At 37.4% G+C, this 23,278-nt stretch overlaps 1 protein-coding gene across 3 annotated transcripts in view; it reads right to left on the bottom strand.

Moving 5' to 3' along the window:
* Positions 1-23,278, bottom strand: part of LOC110166247 (zeta-sarcoglycan) — a 209,428-nt gene that overhangs the window by 24,695 nt on the left and 161,455 nt on the right. For all 3 annotated transcript variants that reach the window (XM_020931474.2, XM_055158707.1, XM_055158708.1), the window contains 2 exons: positions 22,625-22,747; positions 19,168-19,240 (listed from right to left, as the gene is read on the bottom strand). In XM_020931474.2, coding sequence (XP_020787133.1) covers positions 19,168-19,240; positions 22,625-22,747 — 196 coding nt within the window. The remainder of the gene's footprint in view (positions 1-19,167; positions 19,241-22,624; positions 22,748-23,278) is intronic.

Genomic DNA, 23,278 nt, shown 5'->3' on the forward strand with positions numbered 1-23,278 from the left:
ATGTTGAACTAATGACCTTTCCAGAGTTTGTAAACATTTTAAATTTGGGACAGGCAACTGGTAAAAAAGAACAAAGCAACAATTTTAAGAGAACATTTGGAAGAACATTGTATTTGTCCATCTTTTGTGCTTATATTTATTATAAAGACCTCAGTATTTAGATTTTGATTTGCTAATCATTGAAAATGTGTTTAATTTTGCCTCCATTTGAAATTTTGAAATTTTTTCTTGATTACATTGTACTTTGTCATGAAATATCCAAAAGGTAAATTAAATTACAGACTAAACCATAGAACATACTGTTTTACAACATAATTTTGCATTTTAACAATATTCGTTTTAGCTGCCCTTATCTGTATTAATTCATATCGTCCTACAGTTGCAGTGATATCATCTCAAACCCAACAAATGCACGTATACATTTTACTCATTATTACTCCTTTTCTGACAACTTTATTCCTGTTTTCCATTGCTGGGACAGTGGCAGTTATTAAGACCATCCATACAGTGTCCATGATGTGAGCCTGCAGTCATGCTGTGTACAGTTCAATTGTCTAACAGATGCTACTGCTAACAACATAGACATTGTGTCTTACAGCACAGCTCTCAGCCAAACTCTAAGACAAAACTTAATGCTTTTTGGCTCACGAATACGATGGATGTGCTTCATAATGAAATAGCCCTGAACATCGTTAAAAGCTGAAATATTAGGTTTGAGTTTTCATACAAGTTTCGCTATGATTAACTTGGATGTAATTTATGTTTTCAAAGATAGTCCAGAGGCTTGTATTAATACAGGGCAGTTTATTGCCTGTCCAAGAGTAATGTTTTTAATTTATGATTTATACCCATGTAGCCATCAGCATTCTGAGGACAAAAATGCTGCTGTTAAAAGAGAATCACAGAGAAACAAGAACACTGAGGGGTAGGTGTGAATTATATTGTTTTTGAAAGTTTGTTTATGAACAGTGCTGCGATGGGCAAAAGACCAAAAAACTCTTTGCTGTTCTTTCAAAAAGATAGATAATTATCAACATTTTTAACTTTACCAACTAATTACATTCAGTTACAGATTATTTGGTGGTTCCATAGCGTTCAACCAAAGCAACCAAAGAGCCAATCCTGAGAGAGGCTGTTAGACTGTTAGTCTTCTCGACAACACCACTGGTTTGGCAGGTAGGGGTGATTAGCAACACTGTCAATCAAACATGCTGTTTAGGCTAACGGGAGCGACCTCGGGGTTATTATTGTTAATATCTTGACTTACAGACAAAATAGTGAAATAATAATACCAGACTCATGTGGTGTGAGTTAATATGAACATTTTAATAATGAGCCTGACAGCAGTAGTTACAGAATTTCATTTAAAATGAATTGGAACCAGAGTTGATGGAGCAGGAAGTGTGCCCCTGCTCACTTCCTATTTGAAAAACAGCGGCAACAGTGAGTTAGCTTTACATTATATTAATTTATGATATTATATTTATACTATACAGTCTATGGCACTGGCTGGCCACAGTTGAGTAATGTTCTGCATTTTATTTCTTAAAGGAGATATATAATGCAAAATGTACTTTATTGTTATCAAGGTGATACGCATATGGTTCCATGTTACAAAGTCATTTATCACAAATAAAACAAAATGTCACAAGCTGAAAACATCCACTTTGAGGAGGCAGTGGACTGTCAGTGATGATGTTGTGGGGCATAATGGGGCAGACGAGAACTGTTCTGATATCAGTGAACCCTTTATCAAATATTGCAGAAACAAAATATAAAAATAATGATCCATGCATGATTGTTTACCAAACAAAGCATAATATGTCTTCTTTAATTTACCATAGTTAATTCTGCATAATAGCAACTGACTCCCATATTTCAACTCAAGACACTCATTTCTCAAAAGCAGAGACAATGTTGGGTTGTGTATTTCCTGCTGGTAATAACATTATATAAACTCTCACACTGAGAGCCACATAAAGTTTCTGGTCAGGCCTTGGTGTTTTTTTTAATGCAGCTGATAGTGAAGTCTGCCGCGGCCCTTATCTTTACTATTCATTATTATTACAGAAAACTGCCTGCCTTCCCGTCACCATCCAATTCTTACATTAATTCTCTCTTTCTTCTCTCTCCCTCCCTCAGTACACCCCAAACTCATATATCAGTTTTGACCTTCAGATGCGACAAGACCATTTTATACCGCGTCCATATTTGTCCAACCTGACAAGATAAGCAGGATGGAAATACATCAGTGCAAAATGGGTTTATCTTAATTCATTTTTGGGGAAAAACAGAGAAAGAGGAAGAGGACAAAGAGGCCAAGGAAAATACCAGACAAAAGCAGATGATTTCATGGAAGTCTTCAGTAAATGTGATAGTAGCTTATAAAGACACTACAAGAATTAATAAGGACTTTGATTTGCTTCAACAGTCTTTTATATGACTTAGTAAGGAGGAAAGATGAGTGGAAAGTAGCAGGCCAACCAATAAAAGACTCTTAATAATTGATTTTTTACTTCTTGGATTAGCCAACACAAACCTGATTCAAAAATGGTTTATAAAAAAGAATCTTTATTACTAAGCACTGACTAATCATGATTGTAATAATCATTTACAATACAAAAAGGCAATACATCTAGTAGAGTATGTACAATAAGTGGCTATGACAAAGGCTATGTACAGTATAGTGCATGATAATAAATTACTTATATTAAATAATGCAATACTGTAAACATTGTGTACACCTATTTATAAAATAATATAAACAAAACTCTCTATATTAAGACTTTATTTGTTATATTATATCAGTCTCCAGTTCTTGACCAAACACAGCACTGTCTTCTTGTTTCCTATAGGTTCTATACAGTGATGTTATACAATGGCCTGTGCTTCACTGGACTCACAGAGTAAATAAAACACACAAAGTATCATCCACATCGTCCATACAGTGAGAGTCGTGAATGTCTTCACTCAAACATCAAAACATAACAGGATTTAAAAAGCCCTCACATGTTATATTTATCAGGGCATGTCTGTTTGTCTTGTGTGAACATCTTTACACTTCCTGTTTGCTATTCTCCATGATTCTTGACATCTCAACAAACATCACCAGAACATTTAGACATCAAATAGAATAAGATGAGGCACAGCAGGTGTTAGGAATAGAAACTTTTCCTGTAGATTACAGACGTAATGAAAAACATGCATGAAAATATTCTATGCTCAAAATAATGTTGAAATAATTTACTGTAATATATGGAAATGTCCATATATTAGCAGCATTCAGTGGATGTGGAAATGGTTAATTACGTTACATTACATGAATCCAAATAAATAAATAAGTACATAAAAGCATGATGACTAATAATATTAATTCAGTTCAGACATTGTTTAGTAACACTGGGAGATCATGCAGACTGCACTCACAGAAAGTATACACACTGTACTTCAGACTGACTTACTTACTGCATTTTCACTGCATAGAGAATTCAAAAACACATCATTACATCACAACATTAATGTATGTTTTGGGTATTTTACCTCAAGTGTGCCTTGTGTTGTTCAGTGGACTGACTTTAAGTGTGACTGATATTTCCCAGAAGTTTCTGCTGACATTCACTGTGCCCTTTTCTGTTCTTCAGAAGTGCAGAGGCCACATCACCTTATCGCCACAAAGCTTTTTAGGACACCAACTTTAACTTTTAATGTTAACTTCACCATTTGCCTCAGCTATTTTGTTTTCTTCTACCCAAATAAATCACATAAAAAATTTTGTGATGCTAAGCGGTAAGGTTGGAACTAGGAAAATAGACATCCTTTGACACCCCTGATATAAACTAGACTGAACACAGATAAATGGCATTTCTCAAGCGCCAGGCGTTGGTATGCGTAAATCGGATCGCAAAACCTGCAAGAGAAATGCCTTGGGCTGTTGTAAAAAGTTGTAAAAATCCCAGCTGGGTTACTGAGGTGGGACAGGACAGAGTCAAGGTACATTAGAGATTTGTCTTTGTGGAAAATGACGTGCAAGAGCTGGATATTTTACAGCACGTTTGGCCCACTCAAGGAAAAGTTTGAGCTGAGCGACTGAATACAACAAAGTGTGTATTTACCATGACTGTGCGCACTTCAAAGGACCTACAGTATATTACACAAAATTTACTCTTGTGAGCTTTATGCCATGTTTGAATGTTGTTACTTCATCATAAACATAATTGAAGTTGTGTTTTCTTTTATTCACAAATGTTTGAGCAATCCTCTATTATTAGTCTGTCTATGTCTCCAAAGATCAAAATGCTCTCTTCCACCTTGTGATGTCATGAAGCAGTATTTTTCAAGTTAACATCTCCTTGTGCCTTTAGTTCAGTATAGACTGGCACTTTCAGAGTTGAAAATATCCAAATGATTCTAGTAAAGGTGTATGGAGTTTAAAAATACAGTGGAGCACTTCCTGTATTACCATATGACATCACAAATTGGAACAGAGTGTTTTTTGTTTGAGAAAAGAACTCAGCCTAAATATGCAGAGTTTGTGTTAAACATGTGTGAATGATTAAACAAAGCACAACTCCAGGTATGTTTTTGATGAAGTAACATCATTCTAACATGGCTTAAAGCTCACAAGAGACAATTTTGCGTAATATAGGACCTTTAATGCCACACTGTGGAACATTCTAGCCAATGCAATTTCCATAACAAGCCCCGTGTACTGTGTTTATTTTAGATTCTATCAGATCATATCTTTTGGCATGAAATTCTGAGCAACAGTTCCATTTGTCGCTCCACAGTGAAACGTAGTCGAGGAAAAGACTGATGGTTCAATATGCCGCTGAAAAAAAGAGTCAGGTAATTTCATGCGCGCTGAGCTGATCACTTCATCATTAGTGAAAGAGTAGCTCCTCACTCCTGCCCAACTTCTCCTGCACCAGACATTTTTCATTTACATTTTTATAGTCACAGGCCAAAGTCTTCACAAAGAAATGAGGAAATAAGTAATAGAGGAGGAGGCACTGTTAAGAAATCAAATCGAATCTGCAACTCGGCACTGTGCTCTAGATTGACATGAATATTCTTCTTCTTGCACTGACAATATATGTAATACTGCAATATGTGAAATATTCACTTCTTTCTCACATTGATGAGTGGAAACTGTCAGCTTTCAATGCTTGGAATTTAACATTATTATTATTATACCTCTAACTGTAATCATTAGATATTAAAATCCATTACAAGTCATATTTTTCTCTTTTCAGTTCTCAGTTCTTAGTCTTATTTTCCTACATTTCCTGATTTTTGTAGAACGAAACACTTTTTAATTAGATCCAGACAGTAAACACTTATTTACTGTCCAGACTTATTTTGAAATACAAACACACGAAAAAATGGGTACAGTCACATTAAAGATATATTCTTGAACATAAATATGTATAACTATTTTTAAATAACCAGACCAACACATGACACACAAGCAAATCTAACCAGGCAACATCACTGAACTGATGACTCCTTAATAAATACTGTAGAATGTTTTTTGATGCCCTCTTGTGTTTACTATGGGAAAACTAAGCTTGTTTACTTGGGAGATTAGAGAAATGCATTAATTACTCAGTGGTATTTCATCTGATTACATGAAATACCATTGAGTAATTATGATGCTACTTCATTTCTTAATATCTAATTAAAACATCTTTTATTTATATGTAATGATATTCAAAAGGATTTAGCTAACAATAAATCCTAATGCATTCAATAGCATTTACTCAAGTTACTTGAGTATACACTAAAAGAACAAGGTTTCCAACTATTACTCAAAGATATTTCGTGTGACCACTTGGTGCAATATTTTTTTAGTAAATCTGGTAAACTCTTTTTTTTGTCAATGTGCTGCAGTGATTGTGCTGCAGAAAATGTCTTTTCCCAACAAACTAAATGATTAAATAAAGAACAGGCATTTGTGGTTATATTTGTTTACCCTTTTTACTGTCATGGTATAAAACCAAATCTCTTTAATAAAAATATATATTCAAGATCAGTGGGCCATGCCAGGGTTGCAGTCAAAACAATTTAGGTAAAAGTAAAATGTGAATAAACAATTTCGTTCAGCTAGAGGCATTTTCAACATAAACACGAAACAACCCTATTTGTATTTTAACAACACAGCACATTTAAGCTGTTTCTGGGTTTGGATGTCTCTACTCTGGTTCACATCTCCCCTAATGCTACATGCCTTTTCTAATGATGTGATGAGAGCCGTCCGCTGACTGTGTAAAAGCCAAGTTTATTTTGGCCTGCGTGTGGTATATAAAGAGAGATGCATACACAGTTTCTCATTTGATCCTAACACCAAACCGCGCTGTGATCAATCATGTTGGCAGATTGGAGACTCAGCGTGTCACTCCAAAGACAGCATCTTTAAGAGCTGGGGGCTGGTGCAGTATTACCAACATCTGGAGCTATTGTATGGCACGGGCACACGCTCAGTATGCCTTGTAAATGGGGCAATCTTGTATTTTTCTAAAGATGGGATAAAACTTTAATGACTCCCGTGGGGAATTTGTATGTTTGTAGCAGCGTCGTATAGAGGAAGAGGAAGATAGGAGAAGAACAAATACAGCAGCGTGGAGGATAACATGTCTGGATTGCTAGCATCAAATAATAAAAGCGTTCACAGGTTACACAGGAGTCTGTAAGTGAAGGTGAGCTGTTAAACTAGGAAGGATGACAGTGTGTCAAGAAAATAATTGGTGGCTGTATTTTAATTATTGATTTGAACAGAACTGATACATAACAATGCCAAAACCTTTTATATTGAACCATATTATTTCACGAAAATGTGCATATAAAAACATGCATGGAATTAAAATTTAAGTAAAAGGTCTGGTACTGGATTTTATTCCCATGCATTTGAGCTAAATTTGACTTGCCCCACTACAGATACTATATATAGCTCCTGAGGTCAAAATAAGTCTGTTGCATTTTATTGTCAGTTAATAAGGCATATAAGTGTTATAATGTGCCTTAGCAGGCTAGTTGTTATTAGCTTTACCTTCACAGCAAACCTTATGAACTCATCGCAGTGAGCTGGGCTCAGACTGCAGGCGCAGCCTCAGGTGTGGCAGCTGCAAGTATTTAGAATCATTCAAAGTAACGAGAGGAGCTCAGACCACACCCTGTGAAGTCCAGTGGTGCAGATGAAGCTGCTGTGGAAGTTGCTGTGGAACATCTTGGGAGTCTATTTTTTCCGGCACTGACCACAAGCCTTTTGCCTTAATAAAAGTATACTTATCGTATGACCAATCACACACAATGCTTTAAAGGAGGTGACTATAACAGAGGAGTTCTGCTCTGAGTGTGAGTGTCACATCACTACAAAACAGCTGGACCAGGTGAGTGAGGGGTTAGGATGCTCAGACTGCATAAGGTAAGGAAGGTGAGGAATAACTGTGGACCACAGCAAACTGGTTAGAATTAACTAGTTCTTTGTTTTACTGGGTCTACATAATACTACTTAGGATGACAAAACCTGTTCATATCAGTGGACAAAACATGTCACATCTTTTCATGTGACTCCCCAGACAAAGACTGTAAGAAGTAAAAACATATTGAGTACTAACCCAAACTCTGGTCACTTGGTTCCATGATGATCTGAATTTTATTATTATTAAGAAATAAACCATTATATTCAAATTAAGTTTCATCTGCATGACACTGTTACATCACAACAGATGAAAATTTATACATATATAATCTATATGTTCTTATATAAAAAGCATAAGTACAAAGAATGCAAAGTAAATGTGTTGTGAATATATTATCTAGTATATTATGCTTTAATAAATCACCCTTTGTTGTCTTGATTTTTACCTTTGTGGGTGTTTCTTTCTTAAATTCAAATTCGCAGAGATAATGAAACAGAAGAAAATAAATAAGTTGTATTTCTCTTTAGTGCAAATAGCCCTGTTTTATATATTTCTATAGCGCAGAGATAATGATAAGCGTGACTGTTTGCGTTGGTGTGCCTGCCTCATTGGCTTGCCTCCCACTGAGCCACTATCAGTTGTTCTCACAGTTTCCTCCATGTGCCGTGTCTCCCGCCTGGATCCTGGCTGTGCTCCTGCTTTGTCATTCTCCAAAGAAATCACAGTCCCTCAGCCCAGAATATGAAAGCTATACTCATTTTTCCTTTGTGTACTGTAAAAAGAATGTGATTTCCATCTATTTATTATCATTATTGTTTATCTTAAGCAGCCTGCTTGGGGGTTAAACTGTAAACTAGTCCCATATTTGGCAACATTTTGTAGCACCATGCAATCAGAAAACTCCCTATATTGAAACCAAATGGTGAAATTTTTATATGCATTATGTGGCTTACTTCAAGGAAACACTCACGTTTTCACACACATATTCATACACTAGAGTACACAGACAATTGGGGTGAGGCTGAGTTAAGTGTCTTGCCCAAGGACAACACACAACAACACCATTCTTTTTTTTTTTTTTTTTTTTTTTTTCATGTCAAGAGAAGGATTCAAACCACAAACACTCTAACCCTGACCCACTAAGCTACTGTCACCCCAAGCATTCTATGTGATCAAAAGCTGTTGCAAAGGTGTCCATAAGAAATGTCACGCCGTATAAATGCAATGCAAATATATTCCAGTCTTTGTTTGAGCTCATACGTTCTTTATTACCGGTTTAACCAGAATATAGTGGTGATCTTGTAAACAGCAGTGGAACATTTTGGTTTTATCACACAAGCTGATGTTCACAACTGTCCCACACTGTAATCACGCACACATAGACACAAATAGACTATATATAGACTAGAACAGACACATACAGAGGTGGAGAGGCAAACAGTTGAGTACACACATTCAAACAGATGTGCGACAAGATGGTGAGAATGTCGGATACTTTCCCCTGAAGATCTACGTCACACATCTGATGAGGAATCCAGTCTCCATCAGCAATAACCAACAAAGACAAACTAAAGTAAACAAGGTCAACATCTGTAACAGAGCACTGTGCTCTTTTTGCAATAGGACTGATTCAAGCTCATACCAAAACAGGAAGCACAACTATTATTAAACTAAGAATGTCTCTTTATTAGACTGAAAAATTATCTCGAGTCAGACCAGAGATGAATGTGAATATGAACAACGCAGCCAGTCTTCTGATTCTTGTCCTGGTTAGAATTGGCTATCTATCCAGCCAGAACCACATGCTTTGACAAAACTTTACAAAGATGAGTGAATCTGGAGCCGCCTCCTCGCTTCCTGATTTCAGAGGCTGTGATTGACAGGTGGAGTAATCAATCAGAAAGACACATACTACGTTTGTCTCAAAAAAAAAAAAAAAACACACATAAAAACATACAGGACTGAGAAACAGCATGGATTTGGTCAGAACGAAAGCAACAAACTATTGCTTATCTCAGGTAAAATAAGTTATATATTTTGTTCTGAATGTTTCAACAATTATTTTTCAAGAAATGGCTTTTTGGCTGTGGTTGAATCATCTCAAATGTAGAAGGGACTGGCTGGTCAAACAATAGAACTAGTCCAAGGTTGGTCCATTTTTAAAATTCAGCTTTTTAGAAAATAAAAATGCCTACCTCCTGTGGTGCTTTTAATCTAAGTGGTTTTCAGCTCTGACATAAATGAAGCAAACCTGATGCACAACAGCGCTAAGAAGTACAATACACCCTGGGGTAAAGAGGCAAAGTTATCAGTCATTATAAACCAAAAGAACAACCACCGTGTGTGTAAAAATATGTGGCACTGGGAAAAGTTTTGAGTAGAATTCCTTAAATTTATATTCAGTGGTTCGGTAGATAATGTGAGAAAGTGTCCTTGCTTTTAGGCAGTATTTATGCAGATCTTTAAAGGTTCTGGTGATCCGCTCCGAAACTGTGTGATCTAGTATATAGATTGTTCCCATAAGAACGCGGGCTTGTTTTGGCCTGGATGTGCCTGCTCCCTCTGTTCTCAGTATTGGATCAATAGGACACCGAACACAAGAGGCCACAACTGCTAAGTCTTCAAACTATAAAATATCGTTTGACAGAACATTTTCCTTTTTCAAAGTTATTTTACAAATGCTTTCGTGTGAGTAAAATGTGGGTCTAGAAAACTGATGTAACTTTTAGTCACCACATTTAAAACTTTGTCTTTCCTTTCTACTCTTCATTGCCATAGCAACTGTAACAAAAGGGGGAAAATGCTTATCCTATGTTGTTCTCTGTGTAATTACATGAGTTTCTTTCTGAAAACTATAATTATGACAAGTTCTCCTGTGTGACTGGGACTCAAGGTACAGACAAGAAAAGAAACCTGCTTCAACGAACATCTAATAATCCAGTGGGTGTAGTCTTGTTAAATGTTTATTTTTATTAAATACTAAACTAGCACTCAATGAGGGTATAAAGTCAGGTTTAAGCTTTAATATTGTAGAGTTTCTCCCAAAGGCGTGCTTCAAAGAGACCATGGCTCATTCTAAACTTTAATGATTTCCAATTACTTTGACACGAACCTCGACTTTTTAATCAAAAAACAGCTGGGGGCAGGCTCTCTCACTGTTCACGAGCTAATTAGGTAACGTTCCTATACCATCCCACAATGGGGCTCCTCCATCTTGTAGTCCACAGGAAAATCAACTTTGCCCTATCGCATCTTTGAAACTTGAGTCGGAAGTGACCCTAATTCAGATCACTTTGTAGTTCTCACCGAGCATAGGAGGACTTTACCCTCAATTAAACACAAAAGCATCTCTAAGACCTATGGCTCCAGATCATAGGTCAACATAATGAGTGCTGCTTTATATTGCAATTTGTCAGTATCCACAAATGTGACACAAATGTGAAAACGCAATAATTAAAATGATTTCTAACCCCAGTTTTGACCAGAGACAGAATTAGGTTTTGATGGATGCCCGGTTTAAGGGGAAAGAGAAAATGAAGGCCACAGGGTGAATAATTTAGCCCTTCTTTACTTCAAGGACTCATAAAATTTTACAGTGCATAATTGGATGGAATTGGACGCAGCCTGAGGTTCTTCCACCATTAAGTATTATTAGTGCTCTTGTCATTTTGAAAGCCTTTGCAACAAGTTTTAGATGCATTTACTCGTACAACGGAAAAGCCAATGTTTAGGACCGTAGAATAAACAAACCTTTTACACATTACTTATGAGGTGTACAAAACTGCTTTAAAGGTGATGTCAATAATCTTAAACAGCAGATCTCATTTGAACTATGGCTTCTTACTGGAATGTACACTGTATAGTCAGGTGGAGCAAACGTGGTAAAACTGACTATTTCACCAATCACTTCATTCACGACATGTATGTTTACTCATCTTAACCATCTAATGATAAAAGATTAGGACCTTTGCCGTCAGAGATGCACTGATCCGATATTGGTATTGGTCTTTATACATTATAACATGCACTGTACATTATTATTATTATTATTATTATTATTTTAATACTATGAACCAGATATTATGTGTTCTTAATAAAGATTGAATTGAATTTAATAGAAAAATTAGACTATTTATTGGTTTTATATGGCCCTGTAACTGAACTAAGTCTGAACTATTAATCATACAAAGCTGGGATAAATAACAGCTACATAACACATTTCAGAACTGTTTTGTCTAATGCTGAACTTATCTTTAATAAATAAATAAATAAACTAGAAAAGCACTCAGAGAGCGCAGACCTCCGCCAAGGACTACCCCATTTTTTATATAAATAGCGATAAAATCAGTCTTCTGGATCAGATCCGGATCAGCCTTTGGAATATGAAAGAGGATCCCATTGTCCATCCCTGAGTCAAATTTCATGGGGTTTGGTCAATAATTAACCGAGATATTGAGAAACAAATTTTTTGGCCCCATTTACCACAATGTTAACTAAAATTTCAAAGTGATCCAGAATCCAGGATTTCTTCCGGATCACCCCCAATATGTACTGATGCTGCAGAGGGGTTTCTTCCTTTTTTCTCTTTATGTACTGGTTCCAGATAGTTAGTGTCCCAGATTCCAGTTAATTGTAATGAAGATAGCTATATCAGATTCCACATTGTTATTAGAAGAATTAGAAGTAAAAGACAATTATGTCATAGATAGTAATCTCAAGACCCAACTGTTTAGCTTTAATTTGGAAATGTGGAATTGTTTGATAGGTTGATTGATTGATTGATAGGTTGGGTATTGTCAGATACTTAATATAGTATCAGAATCACTATTGGAACTGAAAAGCTGGATCGGTGCATTCATAGTTGCCATAGAAATAAACAATTTACATCTGAATATCTGAATGGGGAAAAGACCTCTAAATATTGCAATATAACATGAAGCTGAAATTGAACCCCCAAACACTTTGCTGAGAGCTAGACACAAAACCTCTCTGGCACTAGGAAACCGTAAGCACTCCATTACCTTTATATATTAACTGCCATCTGTCATGGAGCTCCACAGTTTCTCTTTAACACAAGTGCACATTCTCTTGACAACCCTTTCCCATGCCCCCACTCACAGTACTTTAAATTGTACTGCAGAGCTCTTTAAGTTTCCCTGATAGACAGATGGACAGGTGCATGTTAATAAAGTGGCCATTCAAAGAGAGACCACCACAAAGCACAAATCTCTCTTTGTGGCGCCCTTACCCTGAGTCTGGGGAGCCTTCTCATGACCCCAGGACCTGGAGAGAGGAGCAGAGGAGCAGAGGGAGGATCAGAGAGAGACACAGCCAAACAGGGGGATTGACTGTACTGCTCTGCATCGAGGAGTCCGACCTGAGATAACCCAGTGTCCGCTAGCCGCTGTCAGCATTTTAGTCTGCTAATTTTGCATTGTAGTTCTGTACTTGATACAACAAAAATAAAGTTGCAGCAGTTTCTTGACATATACTTTCTAATAATAATACTAATACTAAGACAAAAAAAGAAAAGTATATAATAGACTGAAGCAAAAGTTTACCAGCTGTGGGTATTCAACTGCCATGTTGCCTTAAAGTGGCAGAAGACCTTCCAGATGCCATCACCATCTCCAAACTGAAACAAGCTGAAAATCATGAGAGCTTTCCTGTTGTGTCTCTTATTTTGATTGATTGATCTAAATACATTTTGTGTATCTAGTTGTAGATCTAAAAGAGAGAAAGGAAAAATTATATTCCTTTTTAGGCTGATGTTACAAATCACACCTTGCATATAACAATGGGCATGGGCCCACGGTATTATTTTGGCGTACTATACTGTGCACACGTTTTATAGTGACTGCCCATCCTTGTTGCTTGCTTTATCTAATGACTGTTTTCTGTTAGGATTGCTTGTCTGCAAATGAAGTGCATGAATAGCAGCGCGGGCAGTTGTTAAAACATTGGGGACCCTCTATCTAATAAAAGAACATTACATTTGGTACAGTGGGTATGATCTATAATACAGATGCATAATTATATCTGCTGCTACAGTGGTGGAGACTAATACCATTACAGAGGATTTAAATGTGTGTGTTGTCCAATCATTTTCCTTGTGGAGTTACACCGCGAGGCACCAGCTATTTTCCCTGCACCCCATTAGACCTAAATGGATGTATGAGACTGTGAACATTCTATTACAGTCTTTGTAATTTTATTATATCATAATAAGTACTCATGTAGTGATAATTAATTATGGAATAAGGGCCATGCACTTGTGAAATTACCCAGGCCTTAAGGAGACTGGAAATGAAGTTATCTCCAGGCAATCTGCTCTCAGTTTGAGCCAGAGCAATAACACCTCCATCCCAGTATGTGTTAACTTGCATTGATGACAGGTCCCCACTGTTGGACCTCAAAGGAAGGATCATTTGACCCCTGAACAAAGGCTGACAAAAAATAATACCCATGGGTTTCAGAATGATGAGAAATTAGGACCATAGCAATTAATAATTTAAACAAGAGTAGAAAAAAGTCTGAAAAGCTGAAACCTGTGAATACCTGGATACTGATGGAGGAAAAAAAAATGTGAAAGAAACAAAGGAAGTCGAACAACGTAAATGGGACAGAAACTGACCTGTTCTGAAGGTTCTAATGGTCATGCTCTGTATTAAAAATAGTGTGAGACGACTTGAGAATGTGGTAACTTATTTTGTGTTGAAAGTATTGTCTAAATTTGTTAGTATATTGTGGAAATTAAATGTGGAAATGAGGATCAAGCCTTTTCCTTATACCTTGAACTATAGAAGATCTTTGAGTTTGAGTTCTATCAAACGATTTACAGAGAAATTGTCAAGAGAGAGGCCTGCAGTAGACCTGTGTAATAACCCATTCTTTTCGATTTTGTGTATTTTGTACATTTACACACCTTCCTTTGTCCATTCTTAAAATCCGTACACAAGAACTGTACTGTACTTGTAGTTCTCACTATTTTTATGTTTTGAAGTAAACTGCTGCTTCAGCTCCATGTTGCGCTGACAATGAAAAGCAGTCGTGTTATCTCTGTAGCGCACTATCTGGGAACCATACCTGCTCCTATTGTTAAACATTTAGGATCTCCTCACAACACAACAACCTGCTTTCATTAGCACTCGTACATCCCTCTGCCGAACTTTCCTCCAACTCCTTCCGCTCTATGTTGTTGTTGGCTCCCTGCACGTTGTCAATCGTAACCTGCTTCTGTGCTGCTCTTTAGTCACTCAGTGTCAGAGCACATAATACTTTAAAGATGCCGCCACAGCACTTTTCCGCTGGAGTGTCTTTGTGTGTGCCTCGTGTTGCTTCTGGTGCACTCGGATGAGGCAAAACAGTGAGAAGAAAACGGGCCAAAAGTCGGTGAATGCGTGGCTTTTACTGGTTATCATGGCTGCAGCTTTGGTAGCAGAGTGCACATAGGTTGCCATGGCGCTGGAGGGGATTTTGTTTCTTTACCACTGGAATAACCCACTTCTATGTCACAATGTGAGAGTCAAAACAGTATGCTCACTGAAGTCTGAGGGGTCTACCATTGGCTTGTATAGTTGTTAATATGGTCATTTATTTCCATGAACCAGTGGATATTTGGAGTCATACAGATTGCCAGCAGAGTGCCAACACTGCATCTGGGTGCACTTTCATCATAGTAAGTCTGGGGAAGCAAGTGACATTCTGAGACTTACACAAGTGTTTGAATTATATCAGTTATCACAAAATTGTACTTTTTTTTTGTTTGGCTTTAATACTTTCCTATCAATACTATTGTAAAAAAAATAAAAATAAATAATAATAATTTGGTAATATGCTTCCGAGCTGTACTTAGTACTGTACATAAAGGAACAGGTTCAGAAGAGAAGAACACACACTTGAGGATCGCATTCATTGGCACAGGCCCTAAAACCGAGCTGTCAGTCACACTATCACTAGGGAGTTGGGGATTTTCAAAACCCTTTAGAGAGAAACAGATGAATGCACTGGCTTAATCAAGCTCTAACTATTGATTTGCCTGGAAAATCCAGACTGATATCTCTCTGTATTTTTATGCAGATGCATAGGAGTCTGGTCCCCATGCCCTCCTTTGTGTCTTGATCATACATGATCATGCAGTCGTGTGTCATTTACAAACAAAACATCTCTCATCTCAAATTACCAGTTTAGTGCTTTGCTCATTGCTTCCACAGAAATAAACCATGTTTTTTAGTCCCTTGTGATATTTTTTTATTTTTATTTTTTTCATCGTTAGCAGCCATATTTGTTTTGATATGAACGGACCATGCATGTCCCTGACTAGCCAGGTGTACACTGAGTGCAAGTACGGTACAAGACTCGCACAGGTCCCATAAGATTTAAAGTCATTAAAATCACTGCAGCCTGTTACACTGCCACACTGACATAGGCGGTGTGCGAGAAAACGGGGAGATTCCCAAGGGACCAGACTCACATCTGCGTAAAGTATTGAAGAAGTGTGTGTTCTAGATCCCAGGGAAACTACTGATGACTTTCTACCAGAAATCAAATAGTGAGGTATGATGAAAAGATGGAGTAGTGGGCATATGAAATTAAATTACTGAGGCTGTGAAAATCTGAAAGTTGATTTTTGAATCAATTTCTGTGCTTTTAAGGTTAAGTCTGCACTAGGCTCCAATCTACTCCTCCTATGGCCAGTCTCTGTCATGCTTTAAGTGACAAGTGGATTTCACCAGTTGCTGTGAAGTGTCACTTTCTCTGAATAATTTAAGTGCAAGAATACTGATAAAAAAATAAATAAATAAAAAATCACCCATCCTCAAACTGTTTTTATTTATTTATTTGATAGGGACTAGTTGGCATTGCTCACACCTAGTCCATCAACATTAATCGCCCTATGATGAGATAATGAGCTCTGATGTTTTAAAGCTATATTTCCTCAGCTAAAGTGCAAAAAGTAAGTGTAAGTGTAATTGATTCCTATGCATCCTGTCTCCTTCTTTCTTACTTTTTGCTTGGCGCTGAAGTGAAAGATAGATCATTAGCTTTAATGGACTTCAGCCCTGTCATTACATGTCCCATTTACCTTCACTGCATAACACTCTGCTTTTCATATGGGCACTAGAGGAGGGCATTAGGACGAGAGGAGCACAGGATAAGTGCCAGACAAAATGTGACAGGCCAGACAAAAGACACGAAGCACACAGTTGAATGTGAATGAACACAATCATCAAGAACGTGGTTGGAGGTGAAGAAATATGAATTGTAGAAAAACTTTACAAGATCATTTTAATTTTGTCAGCTGTATTTCTGTGAATACTGGGGCATAATGGAATAACCTTGTTACATTTATCTGCACTAAATAAATTTTTCTTGAAGGTCCTATATTAAGCTAAATTTACTCATGTGAGCTTTAAACCACGTTATAATGCTGTTACCTCTTCGAAAACAGACCTGGAGTTGTGTTTTGTTACATTCACACATGTTTGAGTAACCCTTTATTATTAAAGGAACAGTCCAGAATTTTGGACATAGGGCCTTTATTTCCTAGTTCGCCAGAGTATTGGAGACATGTGGAAACACTTTCTAAAATATTTCATCCAGTCCTTGTATTTGCTAGGCTATTTGCTAGGCTAGCACATAGGACATAGTTAGCCTGCCACTAAAAAGTCTTACCCACTCCACAAAGCACCCAAAGCAAATCTATTATTACGCCAGACTGCTGATTTGAATATCTGTGTTGATAGAATAATTTTAGAAGTAAAATCAACTTTGCATTTGAAGGATTTATGTCTAAGAAGCAGCAGTGAGTTGTATTTCCTGATAGAAAGTTTGGCAGTGGCGGACTGATATCACCTAGCACGCACCTTACCGGCAAAGTAAAATTACACTGCTGCTGAGACAATAGTCCCTCAACATGCAACGATTCATGCATGCAAGGTTAGTTTTATTTCAAACATTATTCTATCAAGACAGACATTTATATCTACAGTTTGGTGTAATAACAGATTTGCTTTGGGTGTTTTGTGGAGTGGGTGAGACAGGCAGGATAACTATGGCCATTGACATGTGCTAGCCTAGCACCAGCGACCTCTGCAAATACAAGGACTGGGCTGAAATTATCCAAATGATTCTTGTGAAGGTGTATGGAGTTTAAAAAACACAGTGGAACACTTCCTGTATTACCACATAGCAGAATTTCTGTGTTAAACATGTGTGAATGAATCAAATCAGAACTCCAGGTATGTTTGTGATGAGAAATCAACATTATAACACAGATCAGAAAATAGAGTAATGCAGGCCCTTTAAATAATATAGTAAATGCAATATTAAAAAGAAGATGAATTTATTGCCTAATATTATTCTGTGGTCATTGCAGAAATTTTGAATTATATACCCAGCCGAGCAAGTAAAATGTGACATTTGTAAGCTACTGGGTGTGGAAAAATAAACACAATTAATAGCTCTTTGTGTCAGTATTAATCATAAAAGGAGGAAACAGGCTGAGAGTGGTGCTGAAGTGGCATTAGGTGAAACTAAATCCTTTCATTACACATTGATTAGCTAATATTGACATCTTGGGCACAATTAAAATGTTCATTTCCTCTGATATTTACGACAAATAAAATGTCAAAATGAAATCCCTGAGCTGTGCAATAATTCAATGGAAGGGTTTACAGTCATGAAAGCACAATAAACCTATGCCTGCTTGAATTTGTATAAACCTTTAGTAGACTAGCAGTGCTTCTGTGTTTGTTAAGTACATCTTTGGCAAACGGGACTAATATTTCAATGAATATTTTGAGGTATCATTATTGTTTTTAACTGAAGTATATTTAAAGGTACACTATGTGCCAGTTCTAGCGAAGGGTCTGCCACCTGCCTGGAATTTTACCAATAATAGTACAATTATCTTACTTATTTATGTGCATTTGCAAATGTTTTTATTGTTAACAAACAAACTAACTAAGAAACTAACATTTAAATGAGAAAATATCATTGCTTTCATGTAGGTTTTGGTGTTGTCAATGAGTTTCTTATACACCTGAAATTGCACTGTGAGTGGGCTTGCCTCTCCACAGATTTGCTTGACACTTGACCTGCTTGGTATCTTAGAGAAAAATAAGTGAAATTATACAGTGCATCCAATAACATCTCCACAGAGACAAGCTGGTGGCAGACCAACCAGAAGAACACTTCCATAGGCCTCCGTTAAGTTTTACTCAATTGTAAAGAACTTTATTTGCCAAAAAACAAGGTGATAAATGAGTATTTCCACCTTGAGTTCAGATGCCAGTGGAAATCTCCTTTTAATTCTGTGCCCCATGTTCCTGAGAGCAGGTACCAGAGGAGAGCTGCTCTTGTTGAGGTATGAACCTTGACCCCTTGCGCCCCCTGCTGCCTGGAGGCCCCTGCTCACCCTGTCAGAGCCGCCAATCACCAGCACACTGCTTTTAACAACCAACAAATGACTCTGCATAGACATGCATTTCACCACACACTGCCAGTTTAACTTTTTACTTACAACTTTCAACCCAAAATGTTTTCTGCGGTTCTGTTTCTGGAGCTATTATTTATGAGAACATAAAATTCATAAATATTCTAACAAGGCTACAATATTCACAACAGCTTGTAAAGTGAACCAACGTGCCAGACGGTGTTGTGTGGAACCAGCAGACAGCACATGTCCAAGTGCAAAAAACACATTACAAGTATTCACAGAGTACACAGAGGAATCCAAATGACTTACTTTAGATCTTGGAACGGCTCAGCTCGTACATGGGATGTCTCTACAGAATGGCTGAACACAACACCTTCATTCCCTGCAGAGAGAGAAAGAGAGATGTGAGAGAAGAGATGGTGGTGAAATGGAGAGATGGAGGTAGGGAAAGACGAAAGAGAGAAGAAAGAGAAACATGGAGAGAGATGAAGGTATAGAAAGACAGAAGAGAGTAAAACACAGAGAGAGCGAGAGACAAGGAGGAGAGAGATGGATGTAGAGAGAGAATAGAGGGACAGAGAGATGGGGTAGTGGGAGAATAGAAAGAGAGAAATGGTAGAGAAGAGAGACAAGGGGGTTAAAGATACAGAGAATGAAAAAAAGAGATGGACAGAGAAGAGAGAGAGAGATAAGGAAGAGGAATATGAGAGACAAAGAGGGGGTGAGACATAGAGAAAGACAGCAAAATATTGAGAGAGATGGGGTAGAGAGAGAACAGAGAGCGAGATGGGAGAGAGAGGAAGAGAGGGGAAAAGAGAGATATGGAGAAAGAGAGAAGAAAGAGGGGGGGAGAGAGAGAGAGAGATGTGAGAGAAGAGATGGGGTGAAGAGAGAGAAAAAAGAGAAACATGGAGAGAGACGGAGGTGGAGACAGACAGAAGAGAGTAAAACACAGAAAGAGAGGGAGAGAGAAGTGAGAGACATGGAGGAGAGAGATAGATGCAGAGAGAAAACAGAGGGACAGAGAGATGGCGCAGAGGGAGAAGAAATGGTAGAGAATAGAGGTAGAGGGAAAAGAGACAAGGGGGTTAAAGATGGAGAGAATGAAAAAAGAGAGATGGGCAGAGAAGAGAGAGAGATAGGGGAGAGGGATATAAGACAGAAAGAGGGGAGAGAGATAGAAATAAACAGCAAAATATTGAGAGAGATGGGGTAGAGAGAGAACAGAGAGAGCGAGATAGAAGAGAGGAAAAAGAAAGACACAGAGAAAGAGAAGAATGAGATGGGAGAGAAAGAGAGATGGGGGGGGGATAAAACAGCGTTAGTGTAAAAAACAGCAGTCACTTAACATGCATGACACAGAGCTCCGATCGTCCATGCATCACACCACTTATGTTCAATAAAAGCCCATTTAATGCAGCAATATTTTACTCAGCGTGATTTAACTACCAGGAAATTAATTGGAGGTGAGACATTAGAAACTCTGAAAAGTGTTTTTTATAAAATTCCCAGGTCACCGAGTTTAGAACACTTTTAATTAAACTTTATGCATTGTGAATTGTAGTAGAACATCAGCAGTCATTTCTGTCTGCATATTATCACATTTTTCCATTTTTCTAAAAGTATACATTTGTACAAAATGCTAAATACATTAGAATAATTACTGTTTTGTTATTTTCTGATTGATGTCATAATGTTGTTTTCTCATCACAAACATACCTGGAGTCATGTTTTGTTGAAAACTGGATAACATCACACATTTTTAGCTTTGGAGATGCAGACAGACTAATAGTGCAGGATTACTCAACCAACAAAACACAACTCCAGGTATTTTTTTTTGAGAACGTGGCAACATTATAACGTAACTTTAAATCCAATAGAGTCAATTTTGCGTAATATAAGATGTTTCATTTCAAAAGTTGACACAACTGAATTTTTCTTTTGTTGTAGATCATACCTAGTGCCTCCTCTCAATTTCATTTCTCTCCAGTGACTAGGTCAGGAATCCGAATACACTAGACGGTTTGGAAGAACCTCGGAAGTTGTAGATCGTGCACTGCCCAATCAGAGAAGAGTTGTGAAGCCATGGCTGGGTCCCTTTTGTGGTACAGCACAACAGTAAACAAAGTGGTCGAGATGGATGTAAATGAAGCCATACATTCTGTGTTGGCAATGATTCCCGAGATCGAGGAACAAAGACAATGTTCGAAATGTGAATTTTATCAAGAGGAAATGGGATTTGGGATAAGCTTAATATACCAGATAGTCCCGTTAGCAGTGCATTGCATATGTCACAACCATAAAGGTTTGGTTAAATAAAAAAAGTAAAGTACCGAGCAAACAAATCCTAATGCTGCAAGGTCAGATGGTTTCCACAAAGTGAAACTGGCCGATGAATCAGGCCAGATCATACCTGGACAACTGAGGAATTACATAGACATCTTATTTCAAAAGTATTTTTAGCTTGCTTTCTTTGTGCTTCTAATTGAGCCATATCAAAAAACCTCTATAATCATAATCATCCATGCTGATTACAAGATGTTAGAGCACCAGGCCATGTTATGGGTTCTGAATGATGGTGTATTTTGGGGCGAATAAAAACACCTGTAATTGAATAAATGCACAATAGATAAATGTAAGACCATATGGTGTGGTACTTCCTAGATTAAGTCACATGGGGCACTCCTTTTTCCTCCACTGTTTCTGCGTACAGCAGAGGTGTTGATAGCCTGCACCAGTTCTAGCTAATAGCAGTATTTAGCCCCCGTTGTTGAGCGGCTCTTTGTCTGGGGCCTGGAGCAGATGTTTGGGATGAGCTCTGGTCCAGGCTCCAGCTGAGACAGTGCTGTACAGGCTGCACACTCAGCACTGCAGCTAATGGAACAGCATACACCACTTTACTCACACTATCTCGATACTTCAATAATGCAGCAAAGACAGGTTAACTAAGGCTGAGGTGACAAAAGAAGTACAAGTTCAATACAAGTACAAGAATCATGCAAGTGTTTATGAGAGGTTTTCATGTGTTTTCTTTTTCTAATTGTTACTTGTGTCTGGGGAGATGGTAGCCTGATTCATCAGCCGGTTTCACTTTGTAGAAACCGTCTGACCTTGTAGTGTTAGAATTCATTCACTCAATGGTAGGCAGGTAGGTTTTTTTCATTTAACCAACTGCTGCTATTTGATCATGATGTATGGAATGTGCCCCTAATGGGGCTAAATGGTAAATTAATCTTTTCCCAAATCCCGTAGGAAGAAGGGCAATAACATCTTTCCCCCTTGATAAAATTCACATTCTCTTTGTTCTGGCTTTAAATCCTTGATCTTGGGAATCGTTGACAACACAGAATGTATGGCTCTTTGCTGATTGGCAGGTGCCCAAACTCACACTTCTGGGGTTTTTGAAAACTGTCTAGTGTATTCTGATTCCTGACCTAGTCACTGGAGAGAAATCAAATCGAGCGGAGGCAGTAGGTGGCTCCAGTCTGGCTACTGAGATGGTACCTGTGGTAACTAATTATCATAGTTTTACTTCAGTTAAGTGGCAGTTTGAAGGAAAAAAATACAAAATACTTAGTCTAATGTGTCAGTCTAATGTGCACTTTAAAGGTTAAACAAGGGAAGTCATCACTTATATTTTCCTTTTTAGTTCAACCTTTCATATGTCACAATTTTTTTCAGTCACACCTTTTTATCTGAAGAAACTTAAAGGCAAAGAAAAAAAAGGAGCAGTTTAAAATAATTTAAAGTCCAAAAATGTGTTTACCTGTGACTCGTAGCTTCTCCGTGCCGATGCTGATTTCCTCTTCATCCGCAGAAAACAGCACTCTCTCTCCATCTGCACTCCTCACTTCAAATCTCTGACATTGCGCCTCCACCATCTCTGACCCTAGAAAACATACAAATATACACAATTAAAATCATATAGTCAATGGCACAACAAAACAAAAAAAACAAAAACATTTCTCTGGGAAGCACTGAAATTAAACACAAGATTAGAGAGGGATTTATATTTATAGGTTTCAAGGCAACAGCAAAGAAGAAATATGGACTGCTAAACTAATACCTTTTTTTCTTTTCATAAAAACAGGACATTCGTTTGTAGAGTTGTTGTGCAGGCTTTGTGATTTGATAATCGAGAAAACACAATACCCATTTAAATACATATTGTGCATTTTATTTATTTTCTATTATGAGTTATGTTTGACTGAAAATATTCATGCACATTCGTATGCATTGGTATGATTTTGATTCAGACACATTCAGAAAAGAAAACATGTGTTTTCCATACAAATAGTGTTAGTGACTCTATCATCACACCTTCCAAAAAGCAATAAAGCACCTCATACTCCAATATCATTTTCAAATTCAAAGTAAAATTTCAAACACTGTTCAAATGCTGAATATATTTTTCATAAAA

The sequence above is a fragment of the Boleophthalmus pectinirostris genome, unplaced genomic scaffold (assembly GCF_026225935.1).
Source record: "Boleophthalmus pectinirostris isolate CB_2022bp ecotype Guang Dong unplaced genomic scaffold, ASM2622593v1 HiC_scaffold_22, whole genome shotgun sequence".
In the NCBI taxonomy this organism is placed as follows: Eukaryota; Metazoa; Chordata; class Actinopteri; order Gobiiformes; family Gobiidae; genus Boleophthalmus; species Boleophthalmus pectinirostris.